The 23,227-nt window shown below is 33.1% G+C and overlaps 1 protein-coding gene across 1 annotated transcript in view; it reads right to left on the bottom strand.

Annotated features, from left to right (window-relative positions):
* LOC107190418 (cholecystokinin receptor type A-like) overlaps positions 1-23,227 on the bottom strand; it is a 47,773-nt gene that overhangs the window by 12,424 nt on the left and 12,122 nt on the right. Inside the window, exons 3-5 of the mRNA XM_015579216.1 lie at positions 12,489-12,686; positions 10,190-10,375; positions 2,017-2,189 (exon numbers count right to left, since the gene is read on the bottom strand). Of these exons, the coding sequence (XP_015434702.1) occupies positions 2,017-2,189; positions 10,190-10,375; positions 12,489-12,686 (557 nt within the window). The remainder of the gene's footprint in view (positions 1-2,016; positions 2,190-10,189; positions 10,376-12,488; positions 12,687-23,227) is intronic.

The raw sequence follows: 23,227 nt of genomic DNA, 5'->3' as shown, positions 1-23,227 counted from the left end.
ATTTTTTAATTTTCCGTTTCGGTAAAACTACTAAACGTGTAATTAAATTTGGCGCTGAATTAATACAGATAATGGACGCCCTATTTTCATTACATCGTTTAGGGCACGGGCATTTCATAATTGTATTAATCTAGGATAAACCAATTTAGACGATTCTAACGCACTTTGCAGTGGCTTTTCCTATCATTTTCTAGTAAATTAATGGAGGAAAGTGATTTTCATGGTTAAAACGAAAATTTAAATGTGCAGGTTGGGGAGCCATGCCCAATTTACTTCAATTTTTTTAGTAATAAAACCTTAAAGTTGTGTTTGCTATATTAGTGAAGCGATTGTAATTACTCTCAATCAATAAAAATTACTTCTCTATTTTTCGTCATCATAATTTATCTATTCTAAAGAAAATTACATTATACTCTTTCTTAGCTGCAAGAACTTTTCAATTTTTCTCGATCCATTAAGAACATCGGTGAAACTATCGAATTGATCTCTTCAGGTTTCATTATGAAATTATGAAACAAAATTTTTACTGCATTCTCATTTTTCTGTGTTTATGTTTTTGTAGTAATATTTCTGATCGACAGACTGCAGAACTTTTTAAAAATTCAGATTTTTATAGAATATTCTGAACTGGAACTACGCCAGAGATTTACTTTAATTAATAAAGGTTTTATTATAATTTAGTCATTAATTAAAATTTCATGTATATTGTCTTTTACATATTCATATTTGCGACAAATGCACAAATTCGCGGTTTAATCATAAACTTTTCGCAGTACAGTGATTATAACAAGAATTTTTCAGATGCATGACGTAGACAGCGCGTATAATACAGTGAAATTGAGAATAAAGTAGAGATTAATCTTTAATTCCCGACGGAGGATGTAACAAAAACCTGTATTTCCTATTTGAATAGCATAATCTCATGTTTTTGTTGCTCTACAACAAAATTTGTTTACCGAAGATTGTCACATTTATGTGACCAAATTACGTACCAAACTGGGAATTTCGATCGCATAGAAATGATAAAAGTAAGGATAATGGGGATACATAAACAGGAATTATATAAAAGTCTTTACACATAATTGTTACTTCGAACGTTTGCGAACGAATTTGTGGGTCACTGTACATGCATTAAACCAAGTGATAAATATATTTTTAAAAATGTTTATTTCTCACCACCCTAATAAAATTTCTAATTGGGAATGAAGAAAACAATATTGTCATGAACGTTTGTTTTAATTTAGATAATTTGGTTTACGTAAACTTTGTACACCGTTCAGAGTTATTCGCAAGATTAGGGGATCAATCGTCGTATCTCTCAAACCGCTAGGTTCCATCAATCACGTTTCCATTCGTAGATAGTACACTACCAGTTTTCATTAAGCATGCATTCTCGGAACGCCTAAAGTGATACACTCTCATTTAAAAAAATGACATTCGTAAGTTTCACATCTAATAAAACTGTTTTGTTATTAGAAAAATTTTTCGTATTCGAATAGTTTCTTTTCTAGCAAGTCATAGGTCAGATAAAAATTAGGCGAAGCAATGAATTCCATATTTCATCTTATCACATTATTAATAACATTTTCAATAAATGACTTAAATTTATAATCTGCTGAATCCATAAGAATGTAACGAAAGTTGTTTTTGTCATTGGTACTAAATGTTCGATTATTTGTAAACAGTAGTATAATAGCAGTACCTACCCCAATTAATATCAACAATTTTTAGTTATTAGGCTAAAAAAGAAACATATTTTTTTTTAAATTGCTACAATTATATTCTACTGTCAGATATTTTGATATAAAATAATAAACACTAAAATGTTAAAGCAGGAATATTTCTGTCAATGTACACACTGAGGAACTTTAAATTTAAAATGAAATTGAATTTCACGGTCGTGGGCAGATTTATCTCGGAAAATTTGATGGACAGTCGATTGAAAATTATTTAAAATGTACGACGATACTGACATATTCTCACAAATTCTGACGATATTTGATTACACTTTCTCACCTTGGATGATTTCCTCTGAGAACCGTCGTGGAAGTATCCATGCGAGGTGGAAAATCCTCGCCTTAATCCCGAGGATGCGCCGCAGGCATTCAGGACAACCGTTGTACCAGATCCTCCATCACCCTTGTCGTACGTTGAATTTCGTACCGTCCCACTGGATTCCGTTCTCTCGACTGTAAGGCGGATTTGTTATTTGTTACGATCTGGCGTGTGCGGATAATGTTTGCTCCAAATGCTTTCAGTAATTCCATCTTTTAATATTTGTTCTGACAGTGACTATATTTCTCTCACAACTACATATGTATAGTTGATTAGTGGGCAGATTGTTGATTGTAAAATTCTTTTTTTAATATTTGATATTCAATCTATACTGATGGCCATGAGGAAGATTAAAGGAACTGCATGTTAAGAAAATCAAATATGACCTTCATTATCAATTAGACTTTCGATAATAACAATAATCAAGTTAAATAAAATTTAACAGAGTAGAAATAGATTTTTCAATGATAGTCAATTCATTGCATCAGTATCCATTAGGAATGAGAATCCAAGGAAACAATAGGAGTGTGCGTAACAAGGAAGAAATGTATATTTTATTTACAATAATAAGAATGAATATAAAATATTGCTTCAGCAAACTGAAGGTAAATTTATCTGAAAGCAAAATCGTTGTATACATATAAGTATTCTCTGACTCAAAATGTACAAGGTGGAACTTCGTTGCAAAAATTTAATAAATATCCGTGAAGTTATGCAACAGATATGAGCTCTCTACATTTTTCCTGACGTAATGCTCTAACGGATGTTTAATCAAATTTGTTTAGATATAATAAATACTTGCATAGTTTTTAATAGTTGAATCACTTACTAGATTTTGAAAAAACGAATGTTTAAAAAAAAATGATTTAAGCTATGTAAATACTACAATTTGCGTAACAGTAGATTGTATCTCGATATTTCAGTATGAACCTGATCTCAAGTACTGTTCACAGTTTTGCTAAACTCGCTCCAGGCCCAGGCTTTGTTACATGACTCTCCGGTCGTATCACGTGGATTCTCGATGACCCACAGCAAAATTCATATATTATATACATTTAGAGTGTGCATTGCGCAATATTTACAAGAACGGAAATATCCATTTTGTTAACAAAAAATTACGTCATATAAAGCTGGCTATGGAATCCATAAAAAATAAACAGCATGAATACTACTATTGAATAATTGTATTATTGGATATTACTATTGAATGAATAGAACCAATCGATATTACGATGCATTGTATTTATAACAAAAGTTGTCAATGTGCAGAACGGAAAGTCTTCTGTGGTTCATTTGGATAGATTAATGGCTCATTAGACACGAAATGCGGTAAATATGTGTTTTTGTAAAAAAACGATGTATGATAGTATTTGTCACTACTACTTTAGTTGGTTATATTTACTACAATTAATTTAGTTACTATTTACATATGTATTTCATTTTACTCCATAGAGGATCATTTTTTCCCGAGACATCACATCATGAAGTAAAACTTCATTTATTTGAATAGGTCAAGATTAAGTCAATTCAAATAACTGCAGAACTCCATCATACAATAGAAGCCCACTGATCCCTCCCCCCACAACTGATTATAAGTTCGCATAATAGAAGCCAATATTCATATGAATGGTTTTCAACTCATTTGTTTGTATTTAAACTACGATTCACAAGTTTGGAGCAGTTAAATACAATTTAAAAAAGTCAAGTTACAGATTTTGTATAACAATTAAAGGCTTACATATTTACCTATACATATACATTATACACGACAAAAGCAACTTAAAAGTAACAAAAAAAAAACTTACTCTGATCAAATTATTGCCTTATAAAAATCACAACCTTCATTTTGAATAATTATGAATCAATTTTTGGGTATTACATTTATTAACATCTTAAAATATTTTTTATCGAAATATTTCCATTCTCCTTCAAGATACTCCCAAATACACACACATATGTGACAGAACACGCACACAATCAAAATTCGATAAAGTAAAGGATTTTTTAGAAATATAACAAGAAATGCATTTTTCTGCAACTTGATTAAAACATGTAATAAACTTTCCGTACAGGCGGCAACTTGCAACATATCAAAAAATCTTATTCATATTAAAATGCTTATGTGTTTTAATGCGGTAAAAATTGATACGGTGCACCCCAGGTAATAATAATTTACTGATTTCATAACTATAAAAGATCTTTTATGTTATTAAGTATTATTTGAATTTAACTGTGCCTTAAGCCGGTTTATTACAGCATTTACGACAGGAGTACGTATACGTATGTATGCGGTACGCGACCTTCAGATAATACGAGCTCAGTATTATATTTGGTAAACCGAGTACTGTGACAAAATTCTTTTCGATAAATGAAGTTTTACTGTAATTAACCATTTCAGTCCGGTATACTTTTGTGGCACACGTACGCCGTGGGCTGACTACTCTCCACAGCAGTGGACGTACTGGATTAAATACTTTTTCATTTTCGATACGTACGATATCGATCGTATAGTACTTACTCCCTCCTTTCTCCTATAACATCGTGCCTCTTGATTGCTAATGCGAGATATTAAGGTTGTGTTCCACTAAACAGTACCATATTTCCAGCATATGAACGACATTAACCGAGCATCGATACGATATATGTATATAATAGTTACAATGCAGGCCAAAAAAGGTTATGAACAAAAGTTAAAGAATACTAAATCGACAATAAACTGCAGTATTAAAAATTGCCAAGAAATTTTTTTTCAATAATCTAATATAAAAATAATTTTTTCAATCTTCTGAATGGCGCTGTATAAGTTTTTTTATCGAGTATTGTAGATGGCACCGAGAAAAATTCAACAATGTCATATAAACTTGTTTTTCCGTGAATAATTTGCTTGGACAATTATTCTTGAATTTAATAAGATTCTTCTTAAGTGGGATTATGTTTATGGGCGTTAGACAGCTAAAATGAATGGTTCCTTTTGGGTTAGATTAAAGAGCGTCTAATGACTCAAATCATTTGCACGGTTCATAATTCTTCAGTGTGGATATTTCTTTTTGTATTTTCTTTTATTAAATGTTCCTACTTGTATACTTACAATTACTTACATTTATTTTATGCTAGTATTTCGAAAATAACGTGCGGATTTCGACTCATTACTATTGATCTATAATCTCTAGAGTAAATCAATATTAGTTGTATTTATGACGAAGGAAAAGAAGAAGAAAAATAAAGAGGATAGAAAAAATTGATTAAAAGTGAAGGTGTTCTAGTATTTAACTATTTGTGAATTGTTAGGTGTAAATAGATCCATTGGGTGTTTCCTTTTGAGTTTTCTGGGTAAACCGGAGTAAAAATTTTTGGCAAATTGGTTTTTATGATTTTCAATCCTGTGCTGGTGTGCATTAGCGAATTTCCTGTTCCACAGTAGGGATCTTTAATATTTTTCTTATGTCCAATGTAGATAGAACATGTATTTTAAAACGAAAAGACCTCTAAAATATTAATAATTACGTGAAATATAAAGCGCCAAAAGTGGGCGCTGCACGTTCGGGTGGGAAATATCGTTCAAGTTGAATGACTCACGTGAAAGCAAAATCATCGTCAATCAGTAAATATTCTGATTCAAAATCTACAAGGCAGAACTCGATTATTAAAATCCCAGAACCTTGACAAATTTTACTAAACACCCTTTAGAGAATTATTTCGGGAAAAGCTTACATTTTTCTTAATTTTTTTCAACAAAGTACCACATTGTAGATGTTGAGTCAAAGAATATGTACATGAATGTTCACCACCTAAACACGCAGCATCCAATTTGGCATTTCGTATTTCCCTTATATTTTTATATTGTGGAAGTTTTTTGGTTTTAAAATACGTGTTATATCCACAGTAAAGAATTTTAAAACATGCAAATGGTTTCAGTTATGACACTCTTCAATCTACTCCAACGGAAACTAAAAATTTTAGCCATCTAATGACCATGTACCCTCTTAACACATACATATAATAAACGTTCATGAAGGCGGCATGCAGTTTGAGCTCTTATTCGGCGTTCACTAATGATACGTTTACGCACCATGAACGAAAGGTTGAATTTATTAGAAGTATGTTTACTATTTACATTCATTTACCAAGCATCACTGAGTTATATTCATGTTTGTCTCACGCATTAACACTTTGACTGCCACATCACCTAAATATGGATGACACGTACTATATTGCAAAGAAGTTGGATTGTTTGAATACCGTTACAAAATTTTTGCATAAAATTAATATCACAGTATAATTTATAACAAGTTCAACAGCGTCTATTAAATGAACGTATGTATTTTTGACGTGGTTATGACTTAAAAAACGAAACAATGTGTGTCTGGCTACGTACGGTCTTTTTCACTGTGGCAGTCAACGTGTTAATAGAGACCATGATTGTCGCGTCCGTCCGCGTGGATTTCTCTTTCGAATCAGCCTGGAGTTGTAAATTCCAGGCTCGACCGTCGTGGTACACGTCCGGTTGCGACTGTTGCCCGCCAAATTAATATTAGGCAACTGTTTCAATATTCTCTGGTGAGAAAAACGAATATAATTGCTCGACCGTTGGAGCTGACGAATCGTGAGGTGACTGTTGTCGAATGAATTGAGTCCGTGTGACTCTTGTCGTAACGAGTGCGTGTTTTCGAATGATTGTTGTCGAATGAATGTTTTCGACCGAGTCTTTGCGAATGAATTGAGTCCGTTTGACTCTTGTCGATACGAGTACGTGGTAATGTTCGAGTACGAATGTTCGAATGCGGATGTATGTTCGTGTACGACTTGTCGAATGCGAGTGTATGTTTGCGACCGAGTGTTTGCGTATGAATGTTTTCGAATGAGTGTTTGCGACTGAATCCTTTCGTATGAGTGTTTGCGACTGAGTGCTTGCGAATGAATCTTTTCGAATGAGTGTTTGCGACTGAATGTTCGAGTTTCGTGTGACGTCGTGCTTCCTCAAAGTTCGCTGAAGGCGTTACCAAAACTCGCCTACTTATTGGTCATGCCCTGAAGGGGAAGGCAAATTTCTCGGTTTTTCCAAACGACGTGGAGGTGGAAAACCTCTCCTTCAGGGCGAAGCGGACGGCAGGAAAATATCGCGCACGTGGTCACGGTGCGAGTTGACCGCGACGAATTTTCGAGTCTCTCAACGGTAGGGTTTATGGCTGTATTGTCTGCGAGTCAGCGCGCCCTGGTAAGGCCCGGCGCGGATGGGTCCCAGGTTACCGAGCGCATGTGGCGGACTGCAGACCAAATGTTCGCTTCTTTTGTCTATTATTCTCTTTCTGTCAACGAAATTAAAATTGCTTGAATGAAGAAAATAAAATAATAAAAAGTAACGGTACCGTCTGATTCTATAGCCGTCGTTTCGGTCTACGACGGAACAATGATTTTCTAAGAAAATTATTCATAAAAAAACAACTTCATATGATATCGTGGAATTTGCTTTAGTTTTACTTACTATACCGGACAAAAAAATAACATGGCGTAATTTAAAAAAGTGAAGGTGACCTTAATCTTTTATTGAAGAAAACTTTTTTGGCAAGTTTTAATACTGCACTTTATTGCCGATTGAGTGCTAATTAACTTTTGTTCATAACATTTCTTTGTCAAATTACCAGAAGTGTCTGAAGAATTGTGGTGACCGTCACGTTGAACGGTTCGTATAAATAGGTTGTACAATATGATCGTGCAGATTTACTTTCCTAAACATTTCTTGTTCTAATCAAAGTAAGGTAATTATTTTACAAGTTTCATAGAACGTAATGAAAATGTACCTTGTGCTTATACATAGGTTTCGTCCGTATTTATCACAGAAAAAAAAGGTACAATTAACTTGTACAGTAACTACACTTAATTCACTCCTGGAAAGTACAATAGTACCTGTTCACCAGATCAAGCGATTTTTGCTTCATTCAATAAAAAGATATAATGCACTCAAAACTCTACGAACTATCCGAACGACTCAATAATACATCATAGCTTTTATTGACATCAGAATTTTTATTTTTTTTCGCGTTTATCATTTTACTTGTTTTTGCGTTAGATTTTTTTAGAATTAATTAGATATTTTTCGTCTCGCGTTATTATTCCTCGTACAGCGAATGCAGGATCATTTTGACCTATCTGAGGCTATTGCTATATTTTTTGCAGTTATGTATACATATAAATGTATTGGGTCGATGTAAAAGTTCGTCCCATTTGACAAAAATTGAAGAATAATTTTATTTACAAGAAATTACATTTAATCAATATACATATTTATACATATACATACAAATGTATATGTGCCGTTCTGTTCGATGATCTTTCTCCATCTCTCCAGTAGCTGCATAATTCTGCACTCATAGAAGTTCTGATGTTTCTGGATAAAGAACTGATCCAACAGCGGGACGAACTTTTTCATCAACCTAATATAATGAACTTGATGATATACATAAAATTTTATGTATAATTCCCTGTTCAAACCTGCATACAATGAAAATTCTACTATGGGTCAACATGACCCTGCATTTATCTACCGTGTCCCTGTCACACCTGTCTTCCGAGGGTTAACAATAAAGTTTACGTTTAACATCTAGGGAGTTTCAAATGAATGAAATCGAACATCTTCGACATACGTTGCTCGTCGAGTTTAATCGTGATTGCAAAGATGCAAAGGTACTAAAAACCCACTGAAATATATGCGCTGTCTATGGTGACGATTCTTTAGTATTCTCCCTAGTCGACGAACCTTGCTTCGACTATTCCTTCCGTTTTCCTCAAAACGCTTTGAGCGGACTTTCCTTTCATAGTGAAGTGAAACTAGAAAACTTCTTCAAACGTGGAATTCAAATACTGCCGGAACGTTGGGGGAATATAATGAATAATGGTAGAGAATATATTGGGCTGGCTAAAAAGTTTTCTCGTATGTTTTAAGGAAACATAGAGACAATTTTTTACTCTGCAAGAACAGAACTTTATTATACGATATATTGTTGGTGTATTTGTTAAATAACATAATCGCCCGTGAGGTTTCACGTGGGTTATTTACAACGAATGCCTGAATTAGGTCGCTGCAAACTTTCGTTGGTCTTTCAGAGAGTGGATCAGCTCCGACAGCAAAATTTCCTGCCCGTAATTTGACAACCAAAATTGGCATACCCTATCATTCATAGCACTCTTACCATACACTATACATATATTTCTTCTGTTCTGCACTGCATTTTTACCTTTATCGTAGTAATACAGTGTAATGCCGTCGAAAATATATTTTACTTTCTTCCATTTCAAGGCTCTACTGAACACGACACATGCAACCAGTCTTTATGCTTTTGCTTTCAAACGGCGCGTCGGAATGGCGACCTTCGGATTTGATATGCCTTTGCAAAGTTATTGGCATATATGTCCATGCATCGCAATATAAACAACACGTTGAAGGAAAGAGCGAAAAGACTTTCTGGTCAACTTAGTATAATAGATGAAATGTTAGTAAATATTTTTGAAAGAAATAAAAATTTCTAGATCCATACGAAACCGCACGAACTTATTGGGCAGCATAATACAATATTATACCCATAACGCACATATTTTTCTCCAATTTACCGATGAAAAATGATTACATGTGTTTTTTAATAAATTGATAGTCTCAAGCTATTATATCACGTTTTATTCATTTCTCAATTGTAATCAAATTCCCCATTCAAATACATAGAATTCAAAAAAAGTTCTTTCCAATACCCTTCAGTTCCCGACATACTCCAAAAATACGTTCCCAACCCCTAACTTCGGGGGTGTTCTCATCCCTTCAATGTGAAAGAATGCCAATAAAGAAATACATGTAAAATATTTTTCCATAAAGTATTTCAATATGAATTGCGTCAAAATCGGCGTGTGTGAGTTCAATATGTTCCGTTGTGTTACTTAAAAATGATGATTCTTCTTTCTTACAAATTACAATAATGAATGTCAAACGTACTGTAGTATTCTGACGAAATAAAAGTATGTATCCAAGTATAATATGTCCAGAGTTTACGACTTATGGAAATATTAAGGGTTCAGTGCTCAACTTCGATACTTAAACGTCGCACCAAGAGAAGCAAATAACAATCGTAAAGATTTTCAAACTACTTACAGCGTCGTTGACAGCCGGACGTTTGTCGCATTTCTTGTCGTAATCCACGCCAAAGTTCCGCCGCGATTAACGAGTACGCCAGGCTCATTACGATTAAAGGAACTAAGAGCAGAGTTCCATCCAAAAAGAGATTATATGCTCTTTCGATGCCCACACTCGGCCATTGTTCTCGACACTTGTGCCTTCCTGAAAAAACAGACGCCAAACATCGAAGTTTCTATCCACAGTACGAAGCATTTTACCACAGAGATTGAACGACTTTAACAACAATCATTCATATATTGACCGTAAAAGAGGCGTCTACGTAAAATAGTAATACCTTATGTTTGTTCAGCAAGTTAAACACTTTTTAATACTTTGTGACATTGTATAGATATTTTTTTACGATTTTCACATTTCAATAAATATTACATTATTCTTCAGGGTGTTAATCAATTATAGGGTGGATTCTACACGCCAAACTGAGACGATATTATATGTATAAGATATTAATTGTTAAAAGTACAGGCGAAATCGCTTTCGAAAATGCAATTTCGTTTGTCAATTGTTCCACGAGTCGGTTTCATTCATAAATTTCACTATGTCATCGATCGATTCCGTCTATCAACTGACGCGGGAACACCACCAACGCTGACTCGCGGATTGGAATGAAACTTTTTGGGTTTATAGAGTGATTCAAGACAAGAATAACGGTATGTTTCATTCGTGCCCAATCGCCATTTAAGGGTGTGAAAACTACCTCCAAAGTCAGACAGGCACTCCCACTTTTTCGCGTATAACTCTGAAAGTACAAAAGACAGAAAAAAATGTCCCAAACAAAAGCTTAATGGTACAAATAGTAATAGTACTAATGGTTAAAAAAGTGTTTTAAAATTTTCTTTTTACGAAAAAATAGTTTTTCACAATTTTGTTAACGGAAATTTATAGCGCATATTATACCAATAAACTTTTGCTTGAAACATTTTTTTCTATCTCTTGTACTTTATGAGTTATGCGCGAAAAAGTGGGAGTGCCTATTCGATTTTGGGGTTAGATTCACATTCTTAAAAGTAGATTGGGCACGAATGAAACATACCGCTATTCTTGTCTTGAATCACTCAATAAACCCACAAAGTTTCACTCCAATCTGCGAGTCAACGTTCGTGGTGTTTCCTTGTAAGGATCATTTGTTGTAAATAGTATAATCCATAGCGTCAGACGTATTTCATTCCGTATTTCGCCAGTATTTACAACAATTAATAATTGGGAAACGAAGCCTCAAACGCAATTTCGCTATTCTTGTCTTTCGTTTTAGTTTTCCATGTAGAATCCATCTTGTGAAAGTTTCACACATTTTTATTAACATCCTGTATATTCGAATAAGAATGATATTTATAATTGCAAAATGATATATGAGACGCAAATGAAACGAGTACTGAGAAATCAAATAAGTGCATAAACGAGTAATTCTCATTTTTTAATTTCATTATTCCAAGAAAATGTCGCAGTCTGAAATACGCACCCATACGAAACGAGTTTCAAATTGCAAAGCGGTTAGGGACTTAACATTAGACTTAACATAGTCGAAAATATTTACGCGAAGCCATATTTTCGCTAGAATTTCGAATTATTAGAATATAACTGATGGTCTAATGAGAATTCCGATTCTGTCAGAACTAACAATGGACGACTGTTTAGCGCACGTATTTCTGAACTAATAATTATTTTTAATAGCATTTATTTGAAAACCAACGTGCTGTAATTGTTCTGTAGGTGATGAATCAAAGATGTAATAAATATACATGTAATAAGGAAGCAAATGAAAACACAGGATAAAATTGTTAATATTCTAATATAACTCTAACTGAAAGTACGTTTTCAATTGTTTTATAAGCAAGACTATAATTAGACAACGGATACCTATTCATGGAACTTCACAATTTTTTCCCACTATTTTGAGAAAAATATGATTATTCAGAATTTTCGAGGTCTACTGCAAATTTCATAAGATTCAAAATATATTAAAAAGTCTTTCAATCTTCAGTAAAGTCATTATATTAATCTTTTCCTCATTTAAGTATTTCATAAGTGCAAAATGCAAGGCGTAATTACGATTGTTTAATAAATGCCAATTATAGATATTAATATTGCAACTCCATAACTGATATTAATTAATAGGGTAACCAATATTGTGTTTGCAACTAGTCACTGTTAACAACATATCTAGTTGATAATACTTTATTGATTTAAAAATAATTGACTTTTTCTTTAAAACTAATTTCATTAAAATTTTCCAAGAGTATTCTCAAAAAATGTATACCTCCGCGTATACTTCTAAGCTGCGAGAACACCAAGATGGGCGCATTCCACGTAAGACTGGCTAACCAAACGACAACAATCATTTTGTATGCGTGGAACTGAGTTTGCCAGCGTCTTGACTCCAGCGGTCTACAGATGGCGAAGTAACGCTCCAATGAAATTGCGACGAGGGTCCAAACGCCCACAGATACAGATACAGCTGCAACAAATCGGCGAAGAATTTCTTTGAATAATTGTGTACGATAATGTTTTTTAAATATAATATTAGTAATTCGTCGCATATACCGTGATTCGATTACACTTTTATATACGAATGATAATAACACTGGTCGACAAAATTTAACTTTTTGTTTATCATCGAACATCCAGTTGCTGATTCTTATAGATTCTTCTGTGCTGAATACGAATCCGTAAACAGTTTTGTGCCACCACCCTCAGGCGGCAGTCGAACGACAGTCGAACGCCTGCGCTTGCCGCCTTTGACTACCACTGCCAGCGTCGCAGGTTTTACTAAACTATTTCGCTCCTGTATTGAACACAAAACGTGTCTTACCATTTCTGTTAATGCGTTCTGGAAGAAAAATGTTTACTGTATCTGCTGACGCAGTCAGATTATGTCCTGCACCTTTACTTTTTGAAATAAATTGAAAAATATCTGTAAAAATTAGTGCATTTCGGGTGTCCTTTTCCCTTTGATTGTTGTTTAAACATATTTAAATGTTGATAATGCGATAACAACGTATACCGTTTTATTCGGGAGAATTTACAGAATAATTTCATGTAAATATCAACTGAATAACTATTAATGTTTGAACACAGGAAATGTTCAAAGTTGAAAATTTGCATTTAAAAAAAAAATAAAATTTCTCGGATACTGAGGGTGATGACAAAAAATTGTTTACGGATTCGTATTCAGTACAAAGAAATCTATAAGAATCAGTATAAATTCTTTGGGACAAAGATCATATTGACCAGTGTAATTAACCGAGATCACTATTTGTATTCTAAATTAAAACGTGGACTTTTATTGTTTTCGAGGTACTGTTTGCCAACGCAATTGAATCATTTTAAATTATTTCAAATGAATTGTGGAAAATTATGGCTTGCACATAATCAGATTTATCTAATTTCCTTATATATGTATAATTTGGGTTGACTGGGTGATTAAACTTCATAAAATTTCGATTAATGTTTCTGACACTAGTTGAAAATTTAATTAAAATAATTATTGTCCAACATATTCAGAAGAATGATAATACTTTTTAACTTAATTTATAAACTGAAGTGTAAAAAATATAATCATGACTAACTGTAAATGTTCAGGAAAACATTATATAATAATTTTGTAAAACTAAATTATTAATATTAAGAAATTACATTTATTTTCCTCCAAAAATGTGGACAGAATCGGTTAGAATATCTATCAAGAATGAATATTCAATGGAAATAATACTGAAAAATATTTAATTCCGTGCACGTGAAACAAGACAAATATGAAAGCATATTATATTTTGTGGTAGTTGATCATGTAGAAGCAGGTACAATTCGTACAATGAATGTCTAGTCATTTGAAACTTTCGAAGTCTTTATACGCTTGTACACGTTTAAATATTTGTCATGGAGGTCAATGAATATCATTTGCATTTATATTGAACTCGATAAGCGAGGAGCAACTTTATATTCGACGAAAATGCGCACTTCAATTCCCAAACGATCAGAATTGTATCGTCACGCCATTCCCGACTATTTTAAAACGTAGTTGTTCTTTTCCGCAAGAATTTATTTCAATGCAAATCATGTATAGGAGATTTAAAACAAAAGGTACTTTAAAGAAATGAAAAATTGTTGTCGCATATTTCAAGAGATTTAGTGCGATAGAAATTACGTTTTCGAGATTGTACAAGATTCTACGACAGAATGGTAGAACACACGTATTTTAAGACAGTATAAAATTGTAAATATCACATATTTTGAGATGACATAAAATTATAAAATAATTATTACATATAGTATATTACAGAACCATTGCAAATTGTAATGTGTATTTCAGGAAGAGCAATGATAATAAAACATTCGGATTACGCCGTTTATCTTTCACAAATAATTAACTCGCACATGTATATACTGTTAGCGGAATTACGTGTGTCAATAGGCTCGGCTATTTTAAATATTTACTTCCGTTGTTAATTTACAATATTCCATTTAACGCAGTGATTATTAATAAGATTGCATTACGTGTTTGGAGTTATTATCGATTTGGGCAACAGCTGTGATTATTTCCCAACGCAGAATGTTTAATCGACACAAATGTGTAATTTTAAATATTTGATCAATTTGAAGTTTAAAATTAATACGGAGCATAAACCTGAAAATCGACGCCTTTGAAGTCCCACAAGGTTTGTTTATTTACAACTTGTCAGGGTATAACATTTAATATTGTTCACAATATAACGGAAAAATTGCTGGTCATTTGCAACGAAAGTTCACATATGACGTCCATTTATCTGTCCAAAGATAGTCCCTTTTGATGGAACAGCTTTTAATATTGAAAACTTTGACGAATTTTTAAACGTATTTGAGTGGAGTGTCGGCTCTAAAGGGGACCACGATCTAGTACTTTTAATTAATGCTGAGATCCCCCTTCTGCATTTCACGGGACTACGACCTAAAGACGGAACAGAACGTTCTTTTGATTATAAAGTTATTCGTTCTAATAAGTAAAGTTATATTCAACAGATTCAACTCCTAGCATAAATTACGTATTAAGGTAAATTACTATTTCTGTGACATTGTATACAGTTCAACTTGAATATTACAGCTTATCCGTAATATGAATTGAGAAACTTGCGTGTAGTTTAGAAATAGAATAAATTTAAAAAAAAATTAAAAAGGTAATATTTTTATAAAATTTACCAATAATTAGAATCATATTCAATATGACTGATTAAGAAAGTATTACTGATAAGAAAGTATTTGCTCTTTATTACACGATATTCAATAGCAATTACTCTAAATAAATTAGTATTATAATATTATGATTTTAAGAAATTTCAGAATAACACTTGTATTCCACGTTTATTTCTGTTTTATTTCTTTACACGGGTGTGTTCTTTAACCTTGCCTTGTTCTTATGTTTTGCATCGAAGGGTTTATTTCGTACTGAAGAAAAGAACGAAATTGAAAGAAAGAAGAAACGGGTTTAAAAGAAAATGTGTTTCGAAACAATTTCGAGTTATTGAAATGGATCGAAGGGTTAACTCCGATATATCGTGTTCGATTATGTATCGTAGCGTTCTTCTAGAATACTTTTGGCCTCCGTCCGCGGATAAATCTTCCGGTAAGGGTATACGTGCCGAGATGGGTGGAAAGTACTCCCATGTAGAGCTTTTTTGCAGCTCCGGAGATTCGCGCTTCATTGCACCGTTGCTTTATGCTCTCGATCGTAAATGCCAAACGAAACCATTGCCGAGCCCGTTCCTCTTAGAAATTAATTTCATTTCCGTAAGAACAACTGAGAAATATCTCGTATCAAGAGAAATACAAAATCCAATTAATTTAATTTTGTGCAATTGAAATCAGTTCTTCGTATTGTTAAGGGTCTATAAATGCAATGATAAACACTGTAGGAAAGAATGGCGGACTCTGTTCTTCTTAGAAATTAATTTCATTTAAATGATATTCATAATAATTTAAAAATACACCATACGAGGGGGATTAGCTAAATAAGATTAACTATATATATCTTGGTTACTTGTTGTTGTATGGAAAAAATCCTCAGTACAAAATTAAAGTCATTTTTTAAGCACTTTTCAAGGTCATTGATACTTTTTTTAAAATAGGATCCTATATTCTTTTGTATATTTATGCATAGCTTAAAAAAGAAATTCAAGACCTTATTAACCATGTCGTTCCGATCATTTACTATTGAGATATTTTTATCCGAAGGTAATTAAAGTTTCTTACAAATACATGTGGCATATTGATTCATGCATTCGTATCCAACCGTAAACATAGCTGCTATTGAGAACTGTCCAGGTGAAAATATCTGCAGATTAAATGATCGGGACGGTATGGTTGTTAAGGTTGCCGAATTTGTTTTCTTATGCTTTGTGTTGATATAGAAAAAAATGGGATTCTATTTTAAAAGATACCAGTGGCCTGAAATATCTGAAGGGGTCATACAGGTTTCTCGGCACTAAAAAAAATGGTCAATATTTTGTGAGTGATTGAGAGAAAACTATGAGGCCTACTGGATTAATTCTGTTTGCATTATGAAACTATATGATTGTACAGTAGAAAACTTGATAGACAACTTAAAAATTATTATAAATATGGTGTTTACATGACCTGACGCAAAACGGGTTTTTTCGAACCACCACAAATGACAAGGTATGTCTTTCAAAATATATATTTAAAAAAATCAATTTTTTCCAGTTGAGTAATGTATATGACCCATTCAAAAAATCTTTTCAAAAAATTTGTCGTACCGTTACATGTGCCGTCACACAGTAACTGCGCTATTTAGGTGATCTCATTTAAGTGGTCTGTCCTGCATATTTTCTGCCATGGGACAACACGCAGGAAAAAGACATACATACGTGTATGATGATTGATTTATATATTGCAACACTGCTTCTGTTTATATTGCAAATTTTAAGTATGTACCTTTCATTCTAATTACCCAGTGACTAATATTCAATTATGTTTCATATGATGTTGCCTTAATTCAGACGTAATCCAGAATTATTTTAAATCTAACCGCGATCTCATACGCAGAATCAATTTGAACTTAACCCTTTCAGACCTGAACGTTCTATTAAGTAGTAAGTTCTTTCAGTTTTAGTGATTCTTTCGAGTAGACTGTCTAGATGCTATTTGGTTTAAAAAAATGTTTATAGTTTTTGTTTTGTATTTAATATTCACGAGGGTGTACAAACGGTTTGAATTTTCGAAACATTCATCCTCATCGAAATACCAGCGTAGAAACTTCATGTAAAGTGTGGCCATTAAATGTGGCCATCAGGTCTGAAGGGGTTAACCTATATAATTCCAGATTTTCCGTATGATCTTTTATTTTTAAGTGTATTAACGAAGAAATATTGACCACGCTGTCCTATAATAGAAAGGATCTAGAAAACTCCAACAACAATACATTTACTAGATCAGTTTTATTCAGAATTTCTATTTTCAGTTAGGTCACTCGATACAGTTTCTTTTGGCAACGCCTGGTATACTATCTATCATATGTCATTGTGATTGCTTATCGAAAGTTTTGAAACTCTGTAATAAGTGCTCTATTAAACATTGACATCCATGTATAGATTCGTTCATCAGTGATCGCGTCTAAAAGGTACGTAATTTGTTTGATCACCCCTAAAGAATTCAGCGACTCGATAAAGTCCGTCAGAGTAAAAATGGCGGAACGCGTTTCGTTAACCGTGAAAGCACGTACCACGAATACGGTGAAACGTAAACTTTTTTTCCATCATTCCCGTGAATAATGGAAGCACGCGGAAAGCTCGATCATGGCAGGATCGTATCTCTTGCCTAACCGATTCTGTAACGTATTTTAGCAGCAAGTGATTTTGTTCCGGGGAACGGTAGCTCTACTTGGACGGTCGGCCACTTAACGTGGTATCCACGGAACTCTCGCGTTCCCTTCCACCAATGGAGCTTAGTCTCCTGAAACGAATACTTGGTAATGCTTGAGTAGAGAATGTCACTCGTAAGGACGAGCGATTCTTTCGTTCCATTTCATTTTATCCAATTTCAAGAACGGAAATGACCATTTTTTAGCCCTTTTCCAGGGATAATGACGCTCTTAAAGTCGCAATTTTCCCTGGGACTGGAAGAAATCGTAATCTCTTGGTATAAGTGAATTTTCATATTTTGTTACTTAGAGAAAGATTATATAAATGTATTTTTGCATGTGACTACCTGTAAACTATGTTTCAAGTTCGTGTCGATAATTATGCCTCATTCAATGAGTCGAGTCAGTACACTACAAACAAATGGGCGGGGGGGGGGGGGGGGGGGCGCAATACAGCATAACAAAATACATAAATCTTCAAAAATTGAAATTTATTTTAAATAAAATTTAATAACATGTTTTTAAGTGGAAGGTTCAAAATGGGGCCCTCCTGGAATGTAGGGCCCGCGGCTACAGCTGCCCCTAGACCCCCTCTTGATCTGACGCTGGTGATAACTATTTAGGTATGATCATAGACGTATAAGATCTAGACTGCGCGGTTCCAATGTCTTCTGTAGTCAGACCGTGTGAAAAATTAAAAAAAGATAGCTGCTGTACGGTCGCCAACCTGTCTTTTTCTAACCACGCGTGGTACGATAAAGAAGTTTGCGTTGCCTGGAAAATATGGAGAAAATGAATAGGAATTAATGTCAGACGAAGACAAAATGGTGACCTAAAGCATGCTACCTTTTTCTAATATTTAACGGCTTTTCAGTTGAATATGCCGTCTAGTTATATGTTTCTGAGTAGGACAGGGGCAGAAACAATGGCCAGCCAATAGCTGAGCTTAGGATGCGAATTTGTTGGTTATTTTTACCGATTCACCTTGCTGGACTGCTTTTTCCAAATTTTCTGACATTACTCTGATCATAAATTCTTCAAATACAGTGTGTCTTAAGGGAGTATAATACTCTGCGAGGTTAAAAAGAATCGATTTTTTTATTTGCTTACTTAACTGTACATAGTATGAAGAATATTCTGTAAAAGTTTTATCAGAAAATTCCGAAAATTTTCTTGGAAATTCATTTTTCAACCGTTTGCACGATAACATTGTCAATTTCAATACTTTTTTTACGAAATTTGGTGTATACATTGCTGACAAGATTTGCCTCGATATGTTGAGCCATTGTTTAATTTTGTAATTTTTCAGGTGTTCATTCGCTAATAAAAGAGCATATAAAATGTTATTTTTTCTTTTAAAGTGGCGTGATTGTATCAATTCTTCCAAATTTAAAATCAACCTCCGATATACCATATCCAATACGTTAAAATTGAATAAGATGCCATACATATTCAAACTGCATCACTGTGGGAACCTCAATGGCGCAGCCAGTGTAGCTATATTCGCACTGCACGCATCCGCGGAATTTATTATATTTTGTCGGTCATACTTGCTTAAATACAATTTCGACAATTTCTTAAAATAATCTACAGTGTATACCCGTTCTAATAAAAAAAATCAAATTAATTCATCGGGTAGTTTTTCTTGAATAAGTTCTCAAAGAAAACCTCTTTTTCATTGCGTTAAAGGTACATATCCCCTTAAAGGAATATATATTTTAATTTTATAGTTATGGTAGAATTCTATTTATTTAAATTCCATTTACCTAAACATAATCTAAAGAAATTGTTGTTGCTAAATATTGTCATTAAATGTTTGCCACAGTACTCTGTTTACTGAACATGTTGCTCCTATTAATCAAACGTATGTTCTGATGAAGATGTTTCTATCAGTCAGCTATGGCAAATGAAAGAAGAAGCTGTTTCTTCGTTGTGCACAATAGCACACACAATATACTAATAAAAGTTTCCATAGCATGATATGGCGTAAGTGATCAGAGGATAATTTTGGATCGAAAAATCTCGTTGAAGCTGCAATCGCAGAAGCAGTCAGTGAATATAATGAAGGATACACTAAAATTTCATTCATTTCAGGACAATGAAATTCAAATGAGCGGACATTCATTGAAAATTGTTGAACAACGCCATATAAAACGAGTACACGGGTATGTGAATAAATTATCGGCAAGATATAAACTAGCAAGGATGATTTTACGAATTGCCCAATTACGAAGAGAACAGGACTTGAAGAAGAAGGTCCAACATTCAGAGCAGGTAGTTTTTAGTTATTACTCATCAGAAACATTGTGTCAACATATCTAATATAAGTTATACTGTAAATAATTAATTTTAAAATTAAAATAACTCTGACAAAAATTAAGTTTTGGAGGTGAAATTTTTTTGCAGTTTAGGTGTGTGATAGAGAAAAAATAAGAGTATGGATTTCACAATCTCATAATTTTACTGACATGTTTTCTAAATTATGAAGAAAGTTTATTTACAGAATTAATTCTTATATAATTGAATAGTAAGTAAAAAATGATATAAAAATACGTATTTTCAAAGTTATATCTGGAAAATGACTGGTATTTGATTTTAACCACAATTGGCATAGTTTTGAAGGAAGAATACCGTGGAAGACAAACTTTTTGTTAGATTTCTTTTCTGGGAAACTTGAGAGAAGATATTTACGGACAGCACTCTACTACTCTAGAAAACAAGAGGAATCGTACTATTACAGCTTCGGTTGCAATCACATTAAAAACAATTTAAATATTCTGATTATGTACCATTTTAATAGAGACATTATCTTTATAATACTTAAATCTATTTCCCATATGCAAAGTGTTTCTGTTATTATAAAAGTGTTTTAATAATTTTATAAGATATACATTGCGTGGCATAACTATGAAATTACCCTAAAATTTTCAATTCTTACAGTATTTCTACAGTAATTATTGAATATTACTAAAAACTAAGTAACCATTTTTTAAATACAGATATTGCAAATGAATATCATAGCTCTAAAAACTTTCCAGAATAATTATATCCGCAAAAATTTTGTTGTCGATGGCCGTGTCACTATATAATCATACCTTATGTGAAGGTGATATGGGTTTCTAACAATAAATACTAATTAATAATAATAGTTCCTGATCGATATACGTGTATAGTTCTTTTTAAGTAATTCTCGTATTTTTTTTTATTAGGTTTTCAATCTAATATGACAAATGGACGCCGCATTAAGTGATTTCAATCACACGCTTTGCATTTTTCTACCTTTATGTAAGAACGTTTCGTGATTCAAACTCATAAGCATTATTCCTCTAACACGAGAGGCAATAATAAAATGCTAACGGTTTATAGCTGTTATTAAACTTTTATTCTTGAGGAGAATTTAAGACGAAATTATTTTTTAGGATGCAAGTAACAATATCAAATGGTATCAGTGTTTTATAGGTTCGAGTCGTTGATTTCACCTTTCACGACTCACTTCTTGTTAGCATTTAATAACTTATTCTTACCTATTTCCAATACTAACGACAGAGTTAATTTATTCATCCACTAACTTAACCACTTATTGATTTATTTATCCGTTTACTTATTTACAGAAAAATTCCTTCAGTACAAATATAACAAGTTAAAATATTCAAAACAAAAGAAGGAATTCGTTAACACGATATATTTACAATAAGAGTGTCAATGGTAAGAATATGAGTAATAATAATAATAATGAAACACCAATTGCTAAATTATTAATCTAACAAATTCTAGTAACTATTTTTAAATAAACTTTGGAACAATTTACGTTTTAGTGGTATCGATGATCGGTAGAAATGTCAACTTTATCATTATAAAATAAGCCATTTATTTGACTCAAATTAAAATGTATTGCACGATGCAAGTTTTCCAAGGTATATTTTGACACGACAATTAAAAGATATTGCTTTTACATCTAATTGTAAGTTCAGTGTTCCCCGAACATTTTAAATAACAGCGTAATTATGAAAAATTGGAGGCTTTTATTTATGTGAAAAACAACATGCAATGAATCAAGTTTTGATTTTAAACTATTCTTTACTAAACTGTTTATACTTTACCAATGGGAGTGTAACTATATTAATTCAGCTTCTAATGTATGTAGGAAGTCTTAGTTTTAAGGAGTACAACGATGCGCGTAGTAGCGAGTGAGACCCCTAGGTAGCGCGGTGGGCATAGGAGAGAGGGCGCCGTTCGTTCTTTTTGTGCTTACGTTGTTCGTTCGTTCGTTGTCGAGAAGAAGTGATTCTTGTAACCGTCCCTCGACGATATCATTTATTTTTGTATCTTCCGTATTTCCGTTTTGTGAATAAACACATTTCTACATGTATATAAACTTCATTGCAAAAGAACAATTTACTGGAATAAAAATAGAAATTGTAGTCCCCTTTCTCAGAATTAAAGTCAACAAAATATTTCACATGTTGGAAATGTATTTATAGTATTTACAAACTTTGAAATACTTTATTTTCGTTATACTGAATTGTTTTTTTCCAATAAAGTTCAAATCAGTCGAAAGCTCATCCAGTACGGTATACTATATTCTTGGCGACAAGGATTTTAAAACCTGGATTCAAGGAAGGGGTCTGGAGATGTTTGCTTACAACTACAAAATTCCGATAACCGTGGCTGTAAAGCCATCAACTTATTCGCGACAATTTTTTCTCGGTGTATGCACTTTGCTAAGTTACGTAACAAGCTATAAAATATATAGACACAACTTCGTCGTATCCTCAATAATTTCCAAGGCGACGCCAGAAGGACGAAACTTCGTAGAGTAGTTTTAACCTCTTTAACTTGGACGGTTGCAGCTACTAAACATGTAGGTCTCTTAATTTTCTCTGATCTGTAAGTCAGCACAGTTTTATGAAATTTGTTGCCAACATTTTTTTTTGCCACGGTCTTCTTATTTTCGCTGAAAAACTTGATTAACTGGAGCTCGACTGAAATAGCGATGGAAATAATTTTTAAGGGTGTCAACCGTTTCGTACAAATCAAACAATTTCGTAGATACTTAAGAGCGAGAGCTCGACATACACGCCAGATTTATGAGCAAAATGAAAGTTTCACGAGAATATTTAACTTGGAATTAAACGCAGACAACGCGAGAA

Source organism: Dufourea novaeangliae, unplaced genomic scaffold, assembly GCF_001272555.1.
Source record: "Dufourea novaeangliae isolate 0120121106 unplaced genomic scaffold, ASM127255v1 scaffold199, whole genome shotgun sequence".
Classification (NCBI taxonomy): Eukaryota; Metazoa; Arthropoda; class Insecta; order Hymenoptera; family Halictidae; genus Dufourea; species Dufourea novaeangliae.
The sequence above is the reverse complement of the archived record's forward strand: the minus strand, read 5'-3'. Positions and strand labels throughout refer to the sequence as shown.